A 25,240-nucleotide genomic window follows, 5' to 3' on the forward strand; every position below is an offset into this window, starting at 1 on the left:
TACCACTGACATAGGGCTCACTGGCCTGTAATTTTCTAGATGATCCCTTTTGCCCTTTTTAAACAAAGGAACAACATAGGCTGTTCTCCAGTTCTATGGGGCTTCTCCTGTGAATAAAGAGGACACAAAGATTTCATACAAGGCACCAGCAATTTCCTCCTCTTTCTCCCTTAGTGTTCTGGATGGATGCCTTCAGGCCCTGGAGGCTTAATACTTTTCAAAGCACCTAACACTGCCTACTGTTTTATATTGATATGCCATAGAAGATCAATATACCCCCTCCAAGACTCACCAGCCACCATGTCCTTCTTCTTTGTGAATACTGATGCAGAGTTTTGCTAAGAACATCATCCACTTCCTCTAGCTCTATGCATAAATTTCCTAATTTTTCCTTGAATGAACCAACCCTTTTCCTAGTTACCATCTTATTCCTTATATATGTGTAAAATGCCTTGGGATTGTCCTTTTAATCCTGTTTGACAAAAACATTTCATGCCCCTAATTACAAAATGTCTCTAACATGGCAATTGTATAAATTGATGGACTGATGCCTGGTTGATGGAGACAAGGCAGAGATAGCTCAACAAGTGAAGTCATTGGTCGTCAATGAGGATGGGGATTGGGAGATTCCAACTCAGATTGGTATTGATTTTAATGCACAAAGGTCAAGTTTACATTGATCCAGGCAGGAGATGTGGGAGTAAGATTATCAGTATCAAGTATTAGACCAGAAAGGCAGAAAATTGGTTTGGAAATAGAAAATAACACTGGCTGTAGAAAGGCTGATAATCTGCTGAATGAGTATGTGCCCTTGAGCTCTTAAATTAGAACAATGGTTTCAGTTACAGGTTTTGCAGAAGAGGAGGCAGTGTATCGACAGAATTATATTCTGGGAAGTGGTGTGAGCTACAAAGTAGTGTTGGCTATGATTGATCTATAATTCAATGTCATAAGCAAGTTCCAGTACAACAAATCCTTTTTTGCCTTTAAATAAGCATGTCAATATATGTTGGCATAGTTTTTAATCTATGTATCATCTGGACCTCTGATCAGCTGTAAGCTAGGACCTTGTGCCTTTCTCGTCTGTGTATTTAAAACATGTTGTGAATATGTAAATTTGAATGTTGAATAATAAAATACAAGTTCTTAATAAAGTACTTGTAAAATATTCCTGTTATTTTAATAAAAGATAAGAATTTTGCTTCTGTCAAGGCGAAAGTACAAAAAGTTACCACTTCAACACATTTATATCTTTGTGCTTCAGTGAGCACTAAACTGCTCATTGATTGAAAACCTGATCCCTATTTATAAAAAACTGAGTGTCAATTACCCTGTTCCAAAGATTAGAAGTCCTTGACTCTGTGTTTGCTTTCTAAATCAGTAGTAGTTGATATTTATTCTGTATAATCAACAAATCAATCATTTATTTGGAAGTCATATCCATCCTGATTGAAACCAAATATAGAGTTGGATTGATAAGTATATTTATTTTAAACTGAACTTCACTCAAAGTGAATAGGTCACTTGCAGTCTGTATTTCGCTTTTTGTGTGTTGATTAAGATTCTACAATTTGTAAGTCATTACTTTTGATACTTGTGTGATTCAGAACCTTGGAGAGAGACATAAAGAGAAAGAAAGCAAATCGCACTTCAGAACTATCTCTGGTCAAATCCCATTTATGCTGACAAACTTGAAAGATTCTCCTTTAATGCCAATTTCTAGCTCTTCATCTTTTTTATTTAGGTCTTCTTGTCAAGTGTATGTTGTCTCACAGTGAACAAATATCTATCTAACTTTCAGTGGATCAACTGTTTTCAGTAAACCTCTTGTGTAGAATTACCACTTCAATATTTGATAAACTGACTCCCGTATCTGCTCCTCCACAAGTACCAGTGTAATGTAACTGAAGTAATTTTAATAACCTTGTTTTGTATTTCCTTGGCTTCCCAATCTAAAGGACAATATTCTTCATTTTCAGTCATCAAAAATGTGAAACCTGCTGCACAGGATGATTGGCATGAGATGCATCACAGAAATAATAATTTTGCACAATTTTGTAATTTAGATTTGAAACTTTTTTTTAAATATTTAACTTTTCCAATATTTTATTTGCCCTGAAAATTCTCAATTTTAAGACACTGCAATATGGCTCTTAGTTTCAGATTCTCTGGTTGAAATGATGACCAATTTAACTGAATAATCAAACTTCACAACTGTTCTCTTTCTCCTGTTATTGTGATATCATCTTTCCATGACGACCTTTACTGATTAACTAAGAGTAATATTTGGTAAATAGGATTACTAATTCAAAGATTCTAGTTCTCTTCTGCTTACTGTAAACCAATGTCTTTAAAAGTCTAAAAGTATGACTTTGAATTTTAGATTCCATTTTAATCTTACTAATAATGCGTTTCTTAATTTACACAATGCGATCCCATAGAAAATCATAGGCATTCTATGAAGATGCCTGAAAACTTCCCCTTTTGATACCAAAACATTGTGGGTTATTTTTTAGTTGAACATAGCCTACTCTCAGACCTTAGCCAAAAAAGAATTTACATTTTTCAAGGTATGATTCAAGTCAAAACAGATTTTGTTTAGTTTCCATGGTTTCCTTTCTGTATGTCTTGTCTCCCAAGGCAGTTTCTGAAACACTTCTGTGATAGGAAAATAGCTTTTATGTCAGTTGGCCTACACTGTCATCAAAGTATAGCCAAAAGCGCTGAAAAGGTTTATTTTTATGGGAGAGTCCACTTTAACATCTGCATTATCCTGTCTCCTCATTTAGACTTCTGAATTCCACCTGCAAGGATATGTTTTGTAGAAATCCATCTCAGCAACAAGGCTAGCTATCTTTGAAATGTTAGTTCCAATTTATATTTTTTCTTTACCTCCCTTGCATAGTTTATCCTCTAGTTTATGGTCACCACCAAAATGTCACAGTCCTGAGGATTTCTATTTCTTGTTCTATTTCTAGACAGTTCTGTGGCCCTTGCTTGATTGCATAATTCATTTGAACTGAAGCTTCTACTTGCATTTTGATGTCTCTTGGCTTTACAATCTATAATGGTCCAAGAGATCAATTGATTAGCACCATACCCTCCAAATGTTTGGACCAAATTCTTTGCACCATGCTAGTGCGGCCATCCTCTTACAGTTTGGTTGATTTGCTCAGATTTTATGCAGCATTTCATGAGTCACAGCTTGAGTTGTTTCATCGAGTCAATTACTGCAGCTGTTTTGTATCTAATAATCACTCGTTTTAGTGACCTTAATGTGTATTCACCAAACTAGAAACCAGTTGAACTTTCGTATTCCTTGATCTTAGTTTCATCCTCAAATAGGAATGAATCTAGATAACATCTTAGCCAATATATACTGCACACAGTCAAATTGCAGCTCCTATCTAACACTGCAAAGTTATCTTAACCCATGCCTAAAGCAATAGTTACTGGACTGAAGCTTTGTGTGATAAATACACAGTTCCTTAAGATTAACTATTATCTTGACTGGCTTTCAAATTTTCTCTGGCATGAGTGACTTCACTCACCCTGCTCTGTTTTGCGTAGCTCTTTGCACAAAGATATTCTGACTCACATCTGTGAGCTTCTGAAAGTCGAACCGAGATTCATTTGTTGTTGTTGCTCCACTCCTGTCATCCGCAGTGGCACACCAATAATATTTTATCCTTCTCATTCCTTTTTGTAGCTTTTTTTATAGTGGTGCTTGCACCCTGCTTCTGATTTATCTAGAAATGTCTTAATTATAGAATCCCCATCCTTTGTTCCATTTGTGCTATCAAAACTGGCATAAACTACTGCTTCCTTCAGAATTTTTCCAAGGCAGGAGACATCTGCTCTAAAAGTGTGTCTTTTTCTGAGAACTCAACCCCAGAAGATGAAGGACATCTCCATAATGCAACACCTTAGCAAACTTGAGTAATCTAAATGCGAACACTGCACAGAGAATCTCTGAATTGAATTTATACAATCCTTTACATACTGCATGAAAATTTATGATCTATTCCTTCATAGACTATCAACTTAATTCTGATGTCTATTAACATCTGATCATATTTCATGAACATCCAGTAAATCATTTTGCTGGTACATTTTATTCAGAATATCCAGTAAAATAGGCATATCTACTCACGCCTCAACTGATGGGCTTCGAGTTCACACGATACTTGGCTTATGATTTTACTTTGTTAGGAAGCATCAATAACATTACTTCTTTTGGTAAGGTGGTTGTTCAACTGGTATCATTTTCAGATTCAAAAAGCATATTTGTGTTCAGCCATTCTTCTTTAAAGATAGCCTGATTGAATGCTGTTTTAGAAAAATAAATCTTTATTTCCACCCTTTAGAACATTAAATTCATTAGAGCCAATTGGTGAAACTGGAATTTAGAAGTCAACTTTTACTTCATTTAACATTAACATTTTAAGTGAGACATTCCAAAAATATAGCTCCCAACTCTACACCTTCCTGTCAGAGTCAATAATTGTTTTCGTCTGTGTAAGCGCTTAATTATTTAATGAGTGACTTGTCCCTCTCCCCCTCCTCATTCATTGACTCTCAGCTGTAATGTATGCAATTAACAAAGTCATGTTTTACTTTTGTAATTTTTGTAATTTTTGTCTGTCATGTACATTGCAGGTACATTCGGTCAGAACGGTCGGTAATTTTAATAAACTTCTGCCTGTCAATCATTTCATCAAATGCTCTTATCCTGATAGGACAAACTCAGACAAGAAATAAAGTAAGTGTTTTTTTTACTATATAGACTACATGGTATTTAGCAGATCTATATTTAGATGTTTTAACCTTTAATTGTTTTTTCTAAAGAGATTCAAGACAAGGTGACGGCAGTTTGGAAACTGAAATCTAAATACATAATTGTCATTTTTTCCTCTTAATTACGACTAAGACCCTTGGGTAATTAGGTTAGAGGTTCAATTCTCATTGAAGAGACTTCAGCACAATCTGGACTAACATTTCAATGGAGTACTAAGCACTGTGTTGATGGTATGATACGTTTTGGATGAGTTGCTAAACTGAGGCTTTGTCTTCCTACTCAGGAGATACTATTTGAAGGAGAGCAGGTGTTTTGCAACATTTATCCCTCAAACAACAGCTAAAGATGTTGTCATTTCTTCAGTTACTGTTAAGAAAGTTGGCTTTCACATTTCCTGTATTCTAGTAGTGAGCACACTGGTTGTGAAGCATTTTTATATTTTCCCTGGGTCATGAAAGCCCCTATAAAAATGCAAGTCCTTTTTTTAGTTTGCCTTTGAAAAAAGGGTTGGTATTCTGAAAGCCCCTTTTGTATTCAAGGGCCTGATATTCAAGGATAGCTGAAGACAAGAGACATGTTGTTGAGCTTTTATCATTTTGCATTGTTCAGGACAGATGCAAGATTCAGTTCTGGTCCCATTCCTTCCAGAAGGATTTTGTGAAACTGGAAAGGGTTCAGAAAAGATTTACAAGGATGTTGCCAGGGTTGGAGGATTTGAGCTATAGAGAGAGGCTGAATAGGCTGGGCCTGTTTTCCATGGAGCATTGGAGGCTCAGGGATGACCTTATAGAGGTTTATAAAATTATGAAGGGGCATAGATAGGATAACTAGACAAAGTCTTTTCCCTGGGTTGGGTGAGTTCAGAACTAGGGGACATAGGTTTAGAGTGAGAGGGCAAAGTTATAAAAGGAACATAAGGGGCAACTTTTTCATGCGGAGAATTATACGTGTATGGAATGAGTAAGTGATGGAGGCGAGGACAATTGCAGCATTTAAAAGGCATCTGGATGGGTATATGAATAGGGAGAGTTGAGAGGGATATGGGCCAAGTGCTGGCAAATGGGACTAGATTAGGTTAGGATATCTGGTCAGCGTGATGGGTTAAACCGAAGGCTCTGTTTCCATGCTTTACTTCTTTTTGACTCTATGACTCGCAAAACACCAAATTTCAAAGGGAACAACAATTTATACTCCATAAAAAAAAGAAATGCTTAATGGTTGAAAAGGCCAACTCTGATTTGTCCAGGCATTGCCATGGCTAAGACTGCTGCCCAAGCCTCGCCCCAATGATTTTGTTTAGTACCCTGTCAGTTTTTTATATGATCTGTATGGCAAGACCTTGACTTATCGGTGCACCACTATTTTGTCATCCAGTATAAATTGTTGACTCTTTTGAAATTTGGTACTCTTGCATTTTTCCTGATGAATCAAGTCAAAAACTTCAACAGTGCTGCTTTTTCTTTCATTAAACCTGAAAATGCTTTTTTGGGACTCAAGCATTTTACATGCATTGAATTACTTCTGAATATTGCAATAACTGTTGACATTGACATTTGTTGAACACATTTAATTTGTAGCAAGGCTTAATAGCAGTTGGATAAATCATCATTGGCTATCTTTATGTAGCTTGTGGGAGAAATTCTTTTCTTTGGTTAGTGCCACTGAGTCTGTCAATTGTGCCTGAATTAGCTAAACATGGTTATGTTTGATGTCTGTCTCAAAGGACAGTGTATTTGACACCATGGCAACGAAGTATCAGCCATTTTAAGTGCTCTGCTCTTGAATTACCTTTCTCTTAGTCCAGGTTAGCTGAGCCACAGTAATGTCATCGGCTGCCTTTATTATTTAATTTAAACTTGATGTTACAAATATGCATCAGATGTATGCTGTAAACGTTCAATACTGGCTAAATCCTGAATAGATGGTATCTCTACATTGATGTATTAGAAATAGAAATGCGATATATATGTCCTTTATAGAATTGCCCATGACAAAATAGCAGTGAGCAGTAAGATAAAATCCCAAACATACTAAATCAAAGAATAATGAGAGCATCATCTTTTTGCTTCAATGATCAGCAACTGCAGAATTTTTCTTGCCTATGAAAATGGCACTTGTAAGATTCTTGGGTTAACATATTATACTCCTGAAACATAAATAAATTCTGATTATCATAACTTAAGTGAATTACAAAAAGAAACATCATTAAAAAACCACTCCAATAGACCGTAAGAAATGGAAACAGGACGAGCATGTTTGACCCCTTGAGCTTGCTCCACCATTCACAAGGATCATGGCTGACCTGATACTCAATTCCACATTTCTGCCCTTTGCTCATAACGCTTGATTCACTTCCTGATCAAGACTATCTCTATCTCAGCCTTAAATATACACAAGAAAGTTCCCCCACAGCTCTCTGTACCAGGCCATTCCAAAGACTCATAATCTTCTCTTTCCACAACGGCCTAATCTTAAGTTGACCACTGCACATTTTTGATGTAATATGTAGGTAAAGACTCCATTTGTCACCTGATGTTTCAAAAGATCACCTGTTTCCATTCAGATGAGCATCATTAGCACTGTTTGGACTGCACCCAAAAATAGCTCAGGTTTCCAGCTCTTTATTTCCATGTATTCATCGAATCCAGCAAAAAGAGGCCAGTCAGCCCATTTTGTTGTCACTGACCCTCTGAAGAGCATTCCAACCAGACCTACAACCTCCACTCTTTCCTTGCATTTCCCATGGCTAATCCACCTAGCCTGCACATCCCTAGACACTTCGGGGTAATTTAGCATGGTCAATCCACTTTATCTGTCCACCTTTGGTCTGTGGAAAGAAACCAGGGCACCCAGCGGAAACCTGCAGACACATGGAGAACATGCAAACTCAACGCAGTCACCTGAGGCTAGTACTGAACCTGCATACCTGGCACTTTGAGGCACCACTGCTAATCGCTGTGCCACACGAAGGGCATTGGATCGGGGACTTAAACCCTGATCCCTCAGATTAAAAGTCTGATGCTCTACCGACTGAGCCACCCAAGCTCCCAAGTCTTACCAGATGATTCTTTCATTCTCTGGTCAATGTTTATTATTTGATGTGCTTTATATTTTCACCATGTTATTCTCCTTTACACTTCCTTCTTAGCCTTCTAATGAATCTCAGTCTAATATTTATAATTCAGCCCAGGTTGCCCATGAGCTGCCTATAACAATGATTTTTCTTTTATGGAATGGGAGCATCGTTGGCAAGGTCAACATTTGTACCTTGCTGGACCATGTAAGAGGACAACACCGAATAAATCAAATCTTGTGGATCAGGAGCCATGTGTCAGCCAGGTCGCGGAATGTTGAAGGGACTTCTTCCTGTTAGTGAGTTAGATGAGATTTTATGATATCCCATTTTAACAATGTTAGCATCTTATCTCAAATTAATTGCCTTCTTTTCTTTGAAAAGTTAGTTAATTAAATTCTCCCAGCTGCGATTTTAAATTTTGCCTGTGGACCATCGCCAGATATCTGGATTACTAGTCCAGTAACGTTTCTCTATGCTCCTGTCTCCCTCCTTAATGTCAGTCGTTCTATCTTTTATGTTTTAAATAGTCTCATGCTAATTTCTTTGATGCCTCTGAAGACACCCTCCTCCTGGGAGGTGGTACTTTGATTAAAAATCTAAGATGATATTCTCTGAAGACCAACCCTGGAGGTCGTTTTGTTGCCTTATTGAGTGCTTGCATTTGACGAGCTTTTATGAGTGGAATTGAAATTGCAATCCTCAAGAGTTACATTGAAATGGAAGTTGACTTGTCTGCAATACAGGGAGTCCAGTCAGGCTTGGATGAGCTGACTCATAAGCAGGCCAATAGGGTAATGCTCAGATGACTTATTCATCATACATACCCAAACTGCGCTCAAGAAATAACACTATACACCAAGGGATGTGCAGCAAGGAATGGAAATGTGTAATTTTATCTCCTTCTTCTGCTCTCAGGAATTAAGGATTGGAGCTTCAAAAGGTCAATTGCATACCCTTCATGTTCAAATATCAACTCACTGCTGTGCCTTTCCAGTGAATTGTCTTCAAACTTGTTTAAAGAATCCCATTCAACTTAATAGCTGACTTCACTGTTGAAGATTGCAATTTCCCATACCACATTTCAATTTGCTTTCATTTAAAATGCTTTCATGGGATCTGAGCATCACTGACAAGGTCAGCATTTGTTCCCCATTCCCATTAGCTTGGGCGGCACGGTGGCACAGTGGTTAGCACTGCTGCCTCACAATGCCAGAGACCAGGTCAATTCCCGCCTCGGGCAACTGTCTGTGTGGAGTTTGCACATTCTCCCCGTGTCTGTGTGGGTTTGCTCCGGTTTCCTCCCACAGTCCGAAAATGTGCAGGTTAGGTGAATTGGCCATGCTAAATTGCCCGTAGTTTTAGATGAAGGGGGTAAATGTAGGGGAATGGGTCTGGGTGGGTTGCTCTTCGTAGGGTCAGTATGGACTTGTTGGGCTGAAGGGCCTGTTTCCACGCTATAGATAATCTAATCTAATCTAGTAAAGTTGGTGGTGAACTATTTCCGAGTCTGTTGCCAGTCCTTGTGAGGGAAGGGGCATTCCACAATTCTGTCTCAATGAGAGCACAAGCATGACAGTGTTTCCAACTCACAACATTTGCGGCTCAGAGGGGAATAAACAGTTGATGGTATTCCCATACATCTGTTATCCCTGTCCTTGTACAGAGCAGGGATGGTCAATTTTGTATGTGCTAGCTGAGGAGGCTTGGTGAATTGCTGCAGTTTTCACACACATACTCTTGCTGCTGTGTGCAGGTTGAAGGAGTGAATGTTGAATGTAGTAGATGGGATGCCAATCAAGAGGATTGCTTTGATTGGCGTGATGTCAAGCTTTTTGAAGTGCACTCATCCACCAGGTGGAGAATATTCAAAAATGATTCTGATTTGGGCTTTTGGAGTCTGGCTTGTGGAATCTGCAAGTGAGTACTTTACTGCAGAGTTATCAGCATCAGACCTGCCTTTTTTTCCACAGTATTTATATGATCGGTCCAGTTAAGTTTCAGGTCATTGGCAGCTCTCGAGACGTTCAGGGATTCACCAATGGTATTGGCAATGAAACATAGGAAATAGATGCCATAGTAGGCCATCTGGTCCCTTTGGCCTGCTCTGCCATTTAGTAGAATCATGGACTACTCATCAACCAACTCAGTACGCTAAGCCAGTGTTCTCCCCACACCCTCTCATCCCTCAACAGGCTCACCACTCTCTGGGTGGAGAAATTTCTTCTCATCTGTCTCTTAAATGGCCTACTGCATGTCCTTAGACTATAATGCCTGTTTCTGGAATGCCCAGTCATCGGGACTGCCCTTCCTGGGTTTACACTGTCTAGTCCTGTTAGAATTTTATAGGTTTTTATGACATCTCTCCCCTCATTCTTCTAAACTCCAGTGAATGTAGTCTAACCGATCCAGTCTCTCTTCAAACATCTGTTTTGCCATCCCAGCAATTAATTGTGTAAATCTTTGTTGCACTCCCATCATAGCCAGAACATCTTTCCTCAACTGAGACTGAATCTCTGCACAAAATTCCAAGTGTGGTCTCACAAAGAGCCGTGTACCATTGCAGCAAAACACCCCTGCTCCTACTCAAATCCTCTTGTTATGAAGATATTTTATCGGACAGGATCATTGTTTGGTACTTGTGTAGCATGAATGTTACTGCCACTTATCAACCTCTTACGTTGTAGAGGTTTTTACCATACTTACCACTGTCATTATCTGCAAACTTCCTCACGTCTGATGGAGAGGATATCATTCATAAAGCATTTGAAGATGTTTGGTTGCAGTGAAGGCCTTGGTTTGAGATGATTAATTTCCAACAACCACAAACGTCTGTGCTTAGTATGACCCCAGCCATTATGTTGTTTTCCCAGATTCCTACTTATCTCAGATCTGGTGGGTCTTCTTGGTACCTAACATGATCAACTGCTAGCTTGATGTCAAAGACCACCATTCTCACTTCAATTATTTTGTCCATCTGACTGGCTGGCAGGAGAATGCAGAGCTTTGGTGAGCTGTTTGTTGCTGTGTAAATGCCACTTGGTAGTAATGTTTTTGACACCTTCCATCACTCTGTTGATGCCAGAAAAAAGACTGACCTGGCACAGGAATTAGGAGCTGAAGGAGGCCATTCAGCCCATTGAGCCTGCTCCAGGATTAGGTTAGATCACAGTTGATTAGAATGTGGCTTTAATTCTCTTCTCTTTTTCTGTCTGCTCCATAATTCTTGACTGAAAATACCTGCCCAATTTTGCCTTGGATTTGCTCAGTGACACTGACTTTGTTGCTCTCTGTAGTTGAGAATTCTGTCAACTAATGACCCTATTTATCCCAGACTTAGTTGCAATTCATTTTTTTGTTTAACTCTTGTTCTAGACTTCTCCATAAAATGAAAGTCCTCTCAGCATTCACCCTGTCAAAAATGTTATCTTTTTTTCTAAGATCACCCCTCATTCTTCTAAACACCAAAGAATGTAATCTTCACCTGCTCAACATTTCCTCATAAAGGTATCCCTTCATCCCGGGAGGCAGGCAAGTGAAGCTCTTCCAAATTGCTCCAATTTGTAGTTTTATCCTTTCTGAAATAAGGGGATCAAAACTAAATACTGTTCTCCAGGTGTGGTCTGTCTATTGCCCTGATACTGCTATAGCACTGCTTCTTTACTTTGATACTCTAGCCCCTCACAATAAATAATAGCATTAGATTTTCTTTCCCCTTTGTTTACATACCTGCATAAATAATATGTACTGGACATCCAGATCCCTTTGTAACTAGAGTTTTGCAGTCTCTATTTGTACCAAAAATACACTACATTTTTATCCTTCCTAAATAATCCTAACTTTTAGCAATTAATTTAACTGAATCTCTTTGCAGAGTCATAGTTGTGACAATCACATGGCCTTAAGGGATGCATTGTGTCCTTTTTATTTTGAAGGAATGTTTTGAGCCATAGCCACAGAGCTGTCTCCTCCAAACCAATAAAGTAAACAGCTTATGAGACCTTAAAGTTGGAACAGCATGACTGGGTGGATTCAGATCCCCATAGAACCAGGGTTTTAGTTTAGCTTTCAGTAGTTGCTGGGGTTTTGAAGCTGCATGTGGAAGCTATTATTCCTCTCTTTGTTACATCAAAAAACTGGAGTTGTTTCTGCTGCCAGGATAGCATGTGAAACAATCTATTTTATTAAATTTGTATTTATGGGATGATACTATATTGCGACAGTTGCTGTTCAGTAGTTAAATAATCTATTATTCTGGTAAGTTTTCCAGTAGTTAAAGGTAGGTCAATTCTTCTGTCTTTTGTTTGCATTTTAATGATAGGGTAAGAATAGAGTGTGTTTTGCTGAAAGCCGAGTAACCAATTGAAATATACTGACAACGCAGCATTTTACCCTTGCCTTTAAATTAAAAAAAAGTTATGGTCTAGGCTACCTACTTAATACATTTGAAGGAGGTTTGGTGAGGTCTATAACATAATGTCCACTTAACAATTTAATTTCCGACCTATCTTTGTATCATCATAAAGCCTATCCACCATACCTTTTGCCTCTTTATCCAAATCATTGATATAGATTGAGGTAGGAGAAAGTGAGGTCTGCAGATTCTGGAGAGTCCGAGTCAAAAAATGTGGTGCTGGAAAAGTACAGCAGATCAGGCAGCATCCGAGGAGCAGGAGAATCAGCATTTCAGGCATAAGATCTTCATCAGGAATTCTTAATGAAGGGCTTACGCCCGAAACATCAGCTCTCCTGCTCCTTGGATGCTGCTTGATCTGCTATGCTTTTCCAGCATTACACTTTTTGACAGATCGTTAGTATAGTCCCAGGCATTGATTTCTGTGATACACCACAACTAACAGTTTGCCAAGCTGAAAATGATCCTTTATCCGTACTCTTTGCTTCTGTTAACTACCCAATCCTCTATCTAGGCTTCTACTTTCTATTTTCTAATTCCACCTTCTATTCCAAGAACTCTTTAATTTTGTGATGTAACTTTTGATGTAGTACCTGTTCAAATGTCATCTGTAAAGCTATAAGGATACTACACATACAGGTTGCCTTTAATTCATTTTGCCTGTTATTTTCTTAATGAACACTAAAGTCTTCTACAGTGAAGACAGAAACAAAATACATTGTTAATGCTACTCCTATCTTTTGGTGTACAATTATTAACTGTCCACCTTGTCTAAGGGAATAATATTACATGAGTTACTATTTCCCTTTTCAAAAAACTTACCTCAAAAAACTCTGTCTAATAATCTTGACAGTATTGTATGATTTTTTTCTTTCAATTTTGCACTATCCTAATTTTCCTTATCCACATCTTTCATTCTCCGTGTAATATACCTTTGTTGAAAGTTATGAAACATATCCTTGAATATTTTAAAAATTATTTTCCCAGTTTACTTTAGCCATCTCAGTTGTGGGCGGCACGGTGGCACAATGGTTATCACTGCTGCCTCACAGCGCCAGAGACCCGGGCGCTAGAGACCCGGGTTCAATTCCCGCCTCAGGTGACTGACTGTGTGGAGTTTGCACGTTCTCCCCGTGTCTGCGTGGGTTTCCTCCGAGTGCTCTGGTTTCCTCCCATAGTCCAAAGATGTGCAGGTCAGGTGAATTGGCCATGCTAACTTGTTAGGCATGTGTTAGGCAAGGGGTAAATGTAGAGGTATGGATGAGTTGCGCTTCGGCGGGGTGATGTGGACTTGTTGGGCCGAAGGGCCTGTTTCCACACTGTAAGTAATCTAATCTATCTAATCATGCCCTTATTTAAGTGTAAGATATGAGTTCAAGACCACACTTCTCACACTCAAACTGAAAGTGAGATTATGTTAAATAAATATGTTATCATCTTACGGTCACTGTTGCCTAGAGGCTCCCATACTGTGACGTCATTATTTAATCCTATCTCCTTGCACACTAGCAAGTCTAAAATCATCAACTCTTTGGTTCTAACTAAAATGTACCTCTCTAGTAAATTGATCCAACTGCACTCTAGGAACCCATCTTCCAACATATTGTGGAATTACTGACTGAATTGGATTTGTTCTGCTTTGAGTGTACATAGGCAATTTTCATCTTGTCAGAAAGATACCAGTGTTGAATGTTGGCAGTCATCTTTCAACAAGACCAAATATTCAAATTCCAAATATGGGGAAGATGATGAGTATTAGTCAGGCACTTTTAGCTGTCTCACACATGGTTTCCAGAAGATATCCTGTAAATAAAAGAAAAAGAAAGAACCTGGTATTTTAAGCCTCTTTCATGATGTCAGAATGCCCACTGCTTTAGGGCCAGCAAAGAGGAACAGCCACTGTTTAATGTAGGAAAGCACAACAAGTAATCTGTGCTTAAAAACATCCCAAAAAAGCCAGTGAGACAAGTAACCAGTTATAGCTATTTTCTTTGGCAGAGGGAATAACTGTTAGAATCATAAGTTGGTCTCCTACTGTGCGGTAACCAGTCTGCCTGTTAAATCTGTACCAGCTCTCTGCAAGTGTAACTTAGTGAGTGCAACTCCCACTTCTTCATGAAATAGAAAAGAAAATCTGCCGATGCTTTAAATCTGAAGCAGAAATAGCAAGAGAAAGCCAGCAGATGTGCTGGCATCTGTGGAGAGAAAGCAGAATTAATGTTTTGAGCTGAGTGCCCATTCACTGAACCTGAAACATTGAAATCTGCTTTTTCTGTACAAATGCTGCCAGAGCTTTGGGTTTCTCTGGCTATTTCTGGTTTTTGTTCTGAAAACAGCAAATGCTGGAGATCACAGTGGGTCAGACAGCATCCATGGAGACAGAGCAAGCGAAAGTTTTGAGTCTAGATGATTCTTCATCGGAGATGACGTGAAGCGTGAAGAGGGAGCATTTATACAATGGTGGGGAGTGATGCAGAGGGTGGAGTGCTGGGGGAGAAAGAAGGTTGATAGTTTGGGTTAAGTGATTTGCACAGCAATGGTCTAACTGCCTGACTTGAAAGAACAGACAGTCCTATGGAGATGAGGGGAGGGGAGGAAGATTGTAACAAGTGAAGCTAAAAGAAATGGAAGGAATGGGAGTTGTTTCACAGTTTGAAGGTGTTGAATTCAGTCTTAAGTCCAGAAGGTTATAGAGTGGTTTTTGCTCCCAATTCCTCATCTCTTTTTTCACAGACTTAAAGATATTGTTTCTCCAGGTGCTTATTGAATTCTCTATTGAAAGCCGAGTTTGAGCCTTCCTACGCCATGCATTTCTTTATACAGTTCAGATCTGGAAACCCCTACCAGAGGTTGTGGTAGAGCTTTCACAGTGGAATCTGATTAGTATTTGAAGAGAAAAATTAACGGGACCATATGATAAGGATAGGCAAGTGGGACTAGCTGTGCTCTGTTGGACAGCTGACCTCCCACTGTGCTGGATTTTGTCCATTGGCAAGAACTGAATTATTAAGTTGTGGTTGTTAAAATATGGTCAACCTGGTGAATAAAGTTGATTATAATCATTATACTGATAATTCCAAACTATATTAATGGAGATAATTCTTACATTAAGAGGATAAGAATGTATTGTATGATTTCCACTTGGAAAAAAAACCGTGATTTCCTCAAAGAGATCACTTGGGTCACTGCTGCACTTCTTTGAAATTGATGATAAAGTGTGGAATTTGGACACAGGCATAATAAGGGTAAAGCCAGCAAGATATGTCTCCTTAGTCCTCATTTTACAGAATACCTGAGCCATTCTATGCTGCTCCATTGTAAAACTCTGATCCAGTTGCTTGCTTTTGCATAAAGTGCCCAGTTTCCAATTCCTAATTCCTGAGTGGAGCTAATTGGCTGCCAACTTCACCATGTGACAGCTGTATTTTTTTTATGAATGATTTAAGTTGGCCATGGAACAAAGCACAACTGGCCAATTTTTCTGCAATTCAGTGTGCCTCATTGAACTGTAATATTTCTTGACAATTGATATGTTTGTCAGGATTCAGCTGCGTAAGCACACCGTAACCAAGTTCTAATGGTTTTTTAATTTAGCACTGGTAAAATTGCTGCTGATGAATGGAAGTCTGGTTTCAGGCACTGACTGCATGCAACAAGACCCACTTCTGCATTGCTTGCCCTTTCGGTCTTTTACTTTATCTATTCACTCACAACTTATCTCCATGTTAAATCTCTTACTAGTACCTGTGTTTTGGATCGGTCATTACTCTGTATTTTTACCTAATCTTCCACAGAAAGAAGTGCCATGAACATTATAATTTTAAAGGAAAGTATTGACACACACACAAAATAAAGTCATCTGAATGAAGGATGATGCATGCCTTAATGAAATTGATTTTCTGAATCATTGTAAACAAAAGCAATTTGTTTTTTTTCTGTCTTAATAATCGATAAACTCTCTTGCTCATTGTATTTGGCATCTTAACCTATTGTTTGCCAAGGATGGACTGGATAGGCTCTTCTTTCAGTAGTAAATGGAGGGGGTAGGAGCATAAAAATGGGTATAAAGACTCTGTGAATTCTAGCAAATACTGTGAAGTTAGTCAGGCATAAAGCAGAAAAATGCAGAGGCAAACTTTGAACAGGCACAGAAGCAGATGAGTAGTTATTTAAAATTATCACTGATATGAGGAAGCATGATGGATTTGTTTTATTTTCTCCATTCACTTCCAAAAGAATGAATGAACAATTATTAATATCAATGTTCATGTCTTTATATCAAAGACATAAATATCCAGTTTAGATTAATGCTACATCCTAAGGTTATGCTCTCATATATTTAAATAATGAATTTATATAGCTCACTCAAATGTAAAATGAACTAACGTTGCTGCACTTGAGGGAAAATTTGAGCTAGCACATTAAATTTGGATAATTCCTTCCTGGCTGCAATCATCTTGCCCTCGTGATTTCATAGTTTCTGCCTCTTAGCAACATGAAGGAGCAACTTTATTGTCATTCAGTTTGTTCAGCAACCTGTGGAAAATTCTTTCGTTCTGATTCTTCTCAGCCTGATGATATAGTAGAAATTGGAAATTTATCACGTGAAAAAAAATCTTCAGTCTAAGCTCTCACAGTCCTCTGCAAGAGCAGCACATTAAGGTCGGTCAATCCATACTATAAGTAAATTGATTGTTATGATATTATTTAAAACTAAATTACTGCTTGCCTTAATTAAGAACAATATTTCTCTGAGCTAATGTTAATGAATTAGTGTATTAGTGAAAAAGGAAAATGTCAAGCTGGTCAAGAGCAATTCAATCTTGTGGTCGTTCCCATTCACCCTTTTCTCATCAAGGATATTTTGAATGGCAGGTTTGAAATTCCTGCATTTAAATGATCAGAGCAGATTTAATTTATAACTGTGAAACTGTTCAAAGAAAATTGCTGCAATTGATTCTGTGAGTTGCATAGTTACTGCCATTTGAGCACCCGAAGATATAGCACCTGCTAGCTATCGTGATTGCTTTACACAGAGCTCCATTGAAATGAATTAACTCCGATTATCACACAGCTGCAAAATCACATTGACTCAAATGCATCTAGCCCTGGTGCATTGGCAGATTCGCCACCGGTGGAATGAGGTGAATTTCTTTTTAATTAAGTGACCAATTCACTGCCTTAGTTCATATGCTGGCATAGAATGTGACATTTACTCTGCTGTACTGACAAAAGTGGGAAATGTTGAAATATTATATGATTAAAAAAAAAATTGCAAGTTCTCAGTGTGGGAAACACTTTCCTCCTCACAAGATGGAAGCTGCTACAGAATATTTTTGCTTCTGTTCTCAGAGTTCTGACAATGTTGAATTTTCCACATTTCTCTTCTCTCATAATAAAGTTTGCTGTTTTACATAGTGTTGATGTACACTCAATTAAAAATCAACCTTATAATGCTGTAAGAATGAATAGTAATCATTGCTCTGGGCATGAAGACTATTCATAAGGAACTGGACAAAAAAAGACCGGATCATGGAACTGAGTGTGTAGTGAACTGATTCTGTGTGAGGATTCAGCAAGAAACACTTTCGGGGATTTAAGCTGAAATTATGGAATGATAAGTGATCTGTATAAGGGCTTTGCTAAAAATTGAGCAGTTAGTATATCTTCCTTCCTTTTGTAGGGACTAAGCAAAGAGCATATCCCTCTGAATGTAACATTGTACAGGGATTGTATGTGCCATCTGTTTGAGTTCTTTTGGAAATAAGCCATACATCAGCTCTTTCTACATGGGGAGCTAACTGGGGTCGAAAGAAAGCTCACATCATTCTGCATGAGGTCTCAGAGAGGGAGTGCGCAATCATATGACATTCTTGATGGAACATTTTAATTGGAATCGAGCAGCTTTCTGTAAGTGGGCTTCAGTGAAGACTAATTGATCCTTTGTAGAAGGATGAGCTGATCATTTTAAAGGAGTAAAAACAACAGCGAATATGACAAATCTGAAACAAAAACGGAAAGTGCTTGAGAGACTGAGCAGGTCTGGCAGCATCTGTAAAAAGTAATGCAGAGTTCACATGTCAAGTCCATTGACCCTTCATCAGAAACAAAAACAGAAGTTACTGGAAAAGTTCATCAGCTCAGGTAGCATCTGTGGAAGAAGGCAGAATTAATGCTTCAGGTTGAGTGACCCTTCCTCCTTACATGAGTTCTGTGAGACAAGAGCAAGCAGAAACAACGGGTTTGACCAGTTCTGCCAGGACTGTTCTGGTGAAGGGTCACAGAGCCATAGAGATGTTCAGCACTGAAACAGATCATTCGTTCCAATCCGTCCATGCCGACCAGATATCCCAACCCAATCTAGTCCCACCTGCCAGCACCTGGCCCATATCCTCCAAACCCTTCCTATTCATTTACCCCTCCAGATGCCTTTTAAATGTTGAAATCATACTAGCCTCCATGGTCGCTGGAGTCAAAACGTTAACTCTGTTTTTCTTTGTATAGATGCTGCTAGACCTGCAGCATTTCTCCAGCAATTTCTGATTTTGATCCTTTTAAGGATATGACTTCACTGGAGAGTGCACAGTGAATGGGGAAGAGACTTCACGTGGGTCTTGTGATGCTTCATAAATGAATATTAAGAGCTAAAAATGTGATGCGTTCTGAGTTCAGAGCTGGTTAATTAGTCTTGGAAGACCAAATCAAGGCCAGGTTTGTTGGGTTTACCACTAGTAGGGCAGTCATGTTATCAGATTAATCAAAGACTTCATTTTAAATGACCTTTTGCTTTCTTACTTTTCCAGGTAATCTGTACCCTAGTGGCAGCGTTTCTGCATTTTTTCTTCCTTTCATCATTCTGCTGGGTGCTGACAGAGGCCTGGCAGTCATATATGGCTGTCACAGGAAGATTACGAAATCGAATCATCAGGAAACGGTTTCTTTGTCTGGGATGGGGTAAGTAGATCGAACCTTACATTTCTGATAACCATGGAAACACTATGTTCCAGAGTGGCTTTCAAACCCACATCTGCTTACCTATGGTAACCCCACTTTTAACTTGTCCTTTCCTTAGCGTTAGCATCAAACATTACTGTGCTCACTTTTTGAGGTGTTTTTTAATTGATCAGGCGTCACAGCTGAATGTTATACCAATGAATCCTCTTATAACTGTTGCCACTTCCAGAAGATTTCACTGGTTTCCAGGGTAACTGAGGATGAGGATGACCATTTGTCTTATCTTCATTTCCTTAAAATTTAACCCTATATTTTCCCCAACACTGCACTGTAGTTCAAGCCTTCTGTCTCTACCCAACAAAACTCATTGATGTTGTTGAAATGAAAGAGTGGGCATGAGATACATGATGTTAGCTTTTCTGCCTTAGTCTACCTGCTTGACATGGGCATTGATATAAAAACACACAAATTCCAGCAACCCTCAGTTATTGGTTGATAGAGCTACCACATGACCACAGGAGCTGATGAGAAAATCAAGTTTGAAGGGATGTGTCTTCCATTATTTCTCTTTGAAGAAGTACCTAGCTGCCTCTCGATGCTTGCCACTGATGTTACAGCAGAGATGAGCAAACATTTTTGAAATGTTGTTATCTCAACAACCACAATGTGGAACAGTCAGTTGCAGCCATCCCTCAGCTCAGGAGATGTATGATCTTCTAGAAATTGTTCTTAAGACTGCTTCTGAGTTTTGCATCAAACTAACGGTTGAGTGCTTGTTCTGTATTATTTAAAGAAAGAAATTAAAGATATTTATAACTTCTAGCATTTCTAAAGTAATGTTCTGTATTTCTTCGGAACTTCTCATCCATTATTCAACATGCTATGCAATGAATCTCAAAGGTTTTGCAGAATAAGTCAGTTATCCCACAATAATTTATTGTCTGGCTTTGAGAAAAGTATCTGATTTGCAGTATACCCTTTGCTCATACCTAAACATTGATCATCCATCCTTTTATGGGTGAGTATAGTTTCAACAACACGCTGGCATTTCTACAAGAATCCAAGTCAAAGCAATCCACTAGATGGCAATTGATCTACTGATTTAAGCACCCACTCCCACCCACCATTAAAGTACTGTGCACATGGCTTGCAAAATCCACTATAACAACTCACTAAGGTTTTACTTTAGGCAGCACTTCCCAAACCTGCAACCTCTCAACAGTTGGAAGGACAATAGCTGCACAAGGACACCATCACCTCTGGGATGTCCTTAAAGCGAAAACCCACCTAATTGGACTCATATCACTGATATGTGGGAGCATTGTCATTGGACAAAAAACATTGTTTTAAAAATGTCTAATGCCTCCTTTTAATAGAGAACAAGGCTAGGCAAAACAAAAATTCTGATCGTAAAAGTGATGCCATAATTTTGAGAATGAATGAATAAGTTACTGATATTTCAGGTCCTGATATGGTGGATAGGTGGCTGAAGGCGTTGGCACTTTGCACAATCAACTAATGTGCCAGTTTACTGACTATCCAACATTGGGGCTGTTTTTCATGAGGCTTGAAATGGAGCTACCTGTCCATGAGTGGGCTAGTTAAGTGCAGTTGAGGCCTTTTGTCAAGATCAGCTGCTTGGAGGTAGCCCCTTGAAGGCAGACTCTAGGTGCAGCAGGGTCCAGGCAAGCTTATCGGCTGTTCTTTGCCTGTCTTCAGCTTCAGCTGGAGGCACCTCTGTGGAGGGTTCTCTCTCGTAACCTCCAGCGTAACGGCTTTTGAGAGTTTTGTTCATTTTAAGTTTTGAAACTTGGCAGGGGATGGTCTGAAGGAGTGACTCTATCTGTCACTCATCGACAAAAGCATTTTGCTGTTGCTTATCAACTAGAAAGCCTTCTACTTGGACACTTCAGTCCACTGCCTCGCTGCTGATTGGGCAATTCAACAAAATTGCAGTCATTGTTCAGTCAACGTTGTCTTTTGATCCTCACTTGGGGGTCTTCAAAAACCTCCTTAGAAAGCATAGCACATACTGCACACTTTCATTTTGGAGCATCACTACCTACAAGTACTGAACCATGCAGCAAAGGATTCTGCTGAAATAATCAAATGTCAAGAACTAATCCTGAGGCATTTTGGACCGAGGGACCTAGTGCGTTGTGACAAATTTAATCTCTTAAATTTAGATCTGAAAAAGTTGGAAACATTTGTTGCAACACTGAGTGTTCAGCTTTCAGATTCTTGAAAATTCTGAATAGATATGTTCTGAAAGATAATAAATGAAGTGCACTTCCCTTAAGGCTGCAACATAATTGTTCCTCAGTTGTGACAAGGAGCAATAAAGGAAAAAGGACATAAAAATGGTGTTAGTTTAAATACAAAGCAATATCTCATTGGACATCAATGTCCTGTGTACTTTGTTGTTTCTCAAATTATGATAAATTACTCCACATTATTGTACAATAATTTTAAATAACATCCAATGCAGTTCTAAAATGAATAATAACATTGCATAGATGCAGTTTTGATTTATTGCTGGCATTGCCAAAAGTTATTTTAGATATTTAAAATGTGTTGCTGGCAGGTCATTATTATTAACATTATTATAAAATGCAGTGACTATTATGCAGTGCATGTCCACCTTTTTCTCCAATTATTGCAGAGTTAGGATGTAGGGAGCCAGAGGTGACTAGGTGGTTATCACTGCTGCCTCATAGCACCAGCGACCCAGGATTGATATCAGCCTTGGGTGACTGTCTGTGTGGAGTTTGCACATTCTCCCCATGTCTGCGTGGGTTTGCTCCAGGTGCTCTGGTTTCCTCCCACAGTCCAAAGATGTGCAGGTCAGGTGAACTGGTCATGCTAAATTGCCCATAGTGTTCGGTGCATTAGTCAGAGGGAAATGGGTCTGGATGTGTTATTCTTCGGAGGGCCCATGTGGAGTTGTTGGGCCAAGTGGCTTGTTTCCACATGTAGGGAATCTAATCAAAATATGTATGGATTAAGCTGTTTGCTTTCTATGCTGATACCTGCTTTTAAATCAAATGCCCTTTTGTAAAATGCTACAGTTTCCAAATGGGATTATAAATTAGGTAATGGGGATTTTGGATCTTTTAGATTTTTAAGAAAAACCTCTATAAAATTTCATATCTTTGCAATTACATAATCATTTCTGCTTTTTTTTCAAGGTTGTGTAAATCCTGTTTTGTTGTCATGTACTGTATCTTTTTTTAAATGCAGTATTCCAGATTTATGTATTTGAGACAAGCAGAACAAAAACAAACCTGGTTGTCTGTTGTGACGAGGAGAGAAGGGACTGATTTTGTGCTACATTTTATTGACTTTTGAAGGATTTCTTACTGCAGGCTGCTGATGTTTAAATGTTAAATGTATTAAAATTATGTTTTATTGTCATATTTGTTCAATTACAAATTACAGGAGGACAATGAAATGGCTGACACAAACATGGGCTCATTGCCTCAGAAATATGAATTGCTGGAAAAGCACAGTAGTACTGGCAGCATTTGTAGAGAGAAAGCAGAATTCACATTTCAGGTCCAATGATCCTTCTTCAGAACTGATTTTAGCGAGGAAAGGCTAGTGTATGTGTTGAAAATAGGTTTGGGGCAGGGGGCCTGGAGTAAATGATATGTAAAGATGGGGCCCAGAGCGAGAGAACAACAGCAGACGAAGGAATGGGTATAGGTCAGCGTGGGAGAATCGGTAGCTGCTAATAGGACCATGTGATGACAAAGCCTGGTGTGTAGGGAGTCATGGTAAGAACATGGGAGAAGTTGCTCAGGCCCTAAAATTATTGAACTCAATATTGAGTCCTGAAGACCGCAGAGTCCTCAAGCGGAAAATGAGGTGCTGCTCTTCCAGCTTGCACTGAGCTTTGCTGGAGCACTGCAGCAAGCCTGAGATAGAGATATTATCCAGAGAACATGGAGGCATGTTGTAGTGGCAGGCAACAGGAAGTTCAAGGTCATTTTGCAGACAGAATGCAAGTGGTCTACAAAGTGGTTGCCCAGTCTCCACACATGCTGCCAGACCTGCTGAGTTTTTACAGCTATTTCTGGTTTTGTTTCTGATTTTCAGCAACTTTCGTTTTTGATGTGTTCATTTTTGACTTGAGTCCTGCATTACTTAAGGAAGTATTCCTGCAGCATACTATAGCTGCCCATATTTACTTTTGATCAGGTATGAAGCATCACACACAGATTACGGTGTACCTTCTTTCCAACACGGATCAGGAGACAAAGAGAAGACAATAGGAAAAAGAAAATTCACCACTGTTGACAATTTCTTTAACTCACTGGAGCTTAGTTCAATTATTTAGCTTAACCTTTATAACTACCAATGCAACCTTAATTTCTATCAAAACTGGAATAGAACATCACATAGTGAAGCCTCTTCAGTAAATTGATATGTGCATTTCAAGCAGAGTCAGCACGGCTTCATGAAAGGGAAATCGTATTTGACTAATTTTGAGTAAGTCTCAACCAGAGTGGATAGAGGGGAACTTATCGGTGTGTTGTATTTGGACTTCATGTCATTTGACAAGGTATCTCTCAAAATGTTAGGACATAAGATTACGACAGTGCACGGTGGCTCGGTGGTTAGCACTGCTGCCTCGCAGCGCCAGGGACCCGTGTCTGTGTGGGTTTTCTCTGGGTGCTCCGGTTTCCTCCCACAGGCCAGGTGAATTGGCCATGCTAAATTGCCCATAGTGATAGGTGCATTAGTAGAGAGTAGGGGAATGGGTCTGGGTGGATTTCTTTTCGGAGGGTCGGTGTGGACTTGGTGGGCCAAAGGGCACTGTAGGGAATCTAATCTAGTATATTGGCAGGAATAGAAATTAGCTATTGGGCAGGAAATAGTCAATGGAATTGGAGTTCTTTATCAGGTTGATGACTTGTGACCAGTGGAGTCCCACAGGGATACGTACTGAGACTGCAATTATTTTTAAATAATATATTTAAACGACAGAGGAAGGAGGTGAGTGTACTGTAGCCAAATTGGCACAGGACGGAAAAATAGATGGAAACACGGGTCATTAGAAGGATCCATACAGTATATAGAGAGATATTGATAGATTAAGTAAACAAGCAAAGGTAGGCAAATAGAATATAATGTGGGAAAAAGTAAAATTCATAATATAAGGGAGAACAAAAGGACAGAGTTATTCAAATGGAGAAAACCTGCAGAAAGTTTAACACAAAGAGACTTTGGGATACTTGTGCATAAAACACAAGAAGTTAGCATACAACTGCAGCAAATAATAGGAAGGCTAACAGAATGTTGTCCCTTTTTTCAAAGTAGTTGGATTATAAGAGATGGGGAGTTTTCCCAAAACTGTACAAGATGCTGGTGAGTCCACATCTGGAGTACTGAGAGCAGTTTTGGCCCCCTTAATTTTGGAAATATTTCATTTGGAGGCAGTTCAGAGAAGGTTGACTCAGATGATCCCTTTTATGGAAGGATTGTCTTCTGAGCAGGGGCTAAAAAGGTTGAGAATCTACTCACTGCAGTTTAGAAGAATGAGAGGTGATCTTATTGAAATAAGTAAGATTCTTAAGGGGATTGGCAGGGTAAATACTGAGAGTGTATTTATGGGAGAGTCACGGACCGAAGGATGTAGTCTCAGTATAGGGGCACCAAGTGAAGACTGAGATGAGGAAGAAATCCTTCTCTCAGAGGGTTGTGAATCTTTGAAACATCTTGACACAGCAACTATGGGAGCAGATTCCTTGTGGATATTGAAGGCTGAAATAGATAAGATTATTTATTGTTAGGGGATCAAGGGGAACAAGGAAAGGGCAGAAAACTGGGTGTGAGGAATGTCTCATTAGCCATGATCCTGTTGATGCCAAAGCAAGCTCAAGGGACCGAAAGGCTACTGTTGTTACTAAGTCTTAATGTTCTTATGGCCTTATAAGGAAAATTGGAAAACTAAAAGACCATTCAATCCAATGAGTATTTCCCAAATGCCCTGTAATAT

The 25,240-nt window shown here is 39.0% G+C and overlaps 1 protein-coding gene across 13 annotated transcripts in view; it reads left to right on the forward strand.

Annotated features, from left to right (window-relative positions):
• The window catches only part of adgrb1a (adhesion G protein-coupled receptor B1a), a 563,161-nt gene that overhangs the window by 410,646 nt on the left and 127,275 nt on the right, over positions 1-25,240 (forward strand). For all 13 annotated transcript variants that reach the window (XM_072569963.1, XM_072569962.1, XM_072569956.1 and 10 more), the window contains 2 exons: positions 4,660-4,762; positions 19,089-19,239. In XM_072569963.1, coding sequence (XP_072426064.1) covers positions 4,660-4,762; positions 19,089-19,239 — 254 coding nt within the window. The remainder of the gene's footprint in view (positions 1-4,659; positions 4,763-19,088; positions 19,240-25,240) is intronic.

This window comes from Chiloscyllium punctatum, chromosome 5 (genome assembly GCF_047496795.1).
Source record: "Chiloscyllium punctatum isolate Juve2018m chromosome 5, sChiPun1.3, whole genome shotgun sequence".
Classification (NCBI taxonomy): Eukaryota; Metazoa; Chordata; class Chondrichthyes; order Orectolobiformes; family Hemiscylliidae; genus Chiloscyllium; species Chiloscyllium punctatum.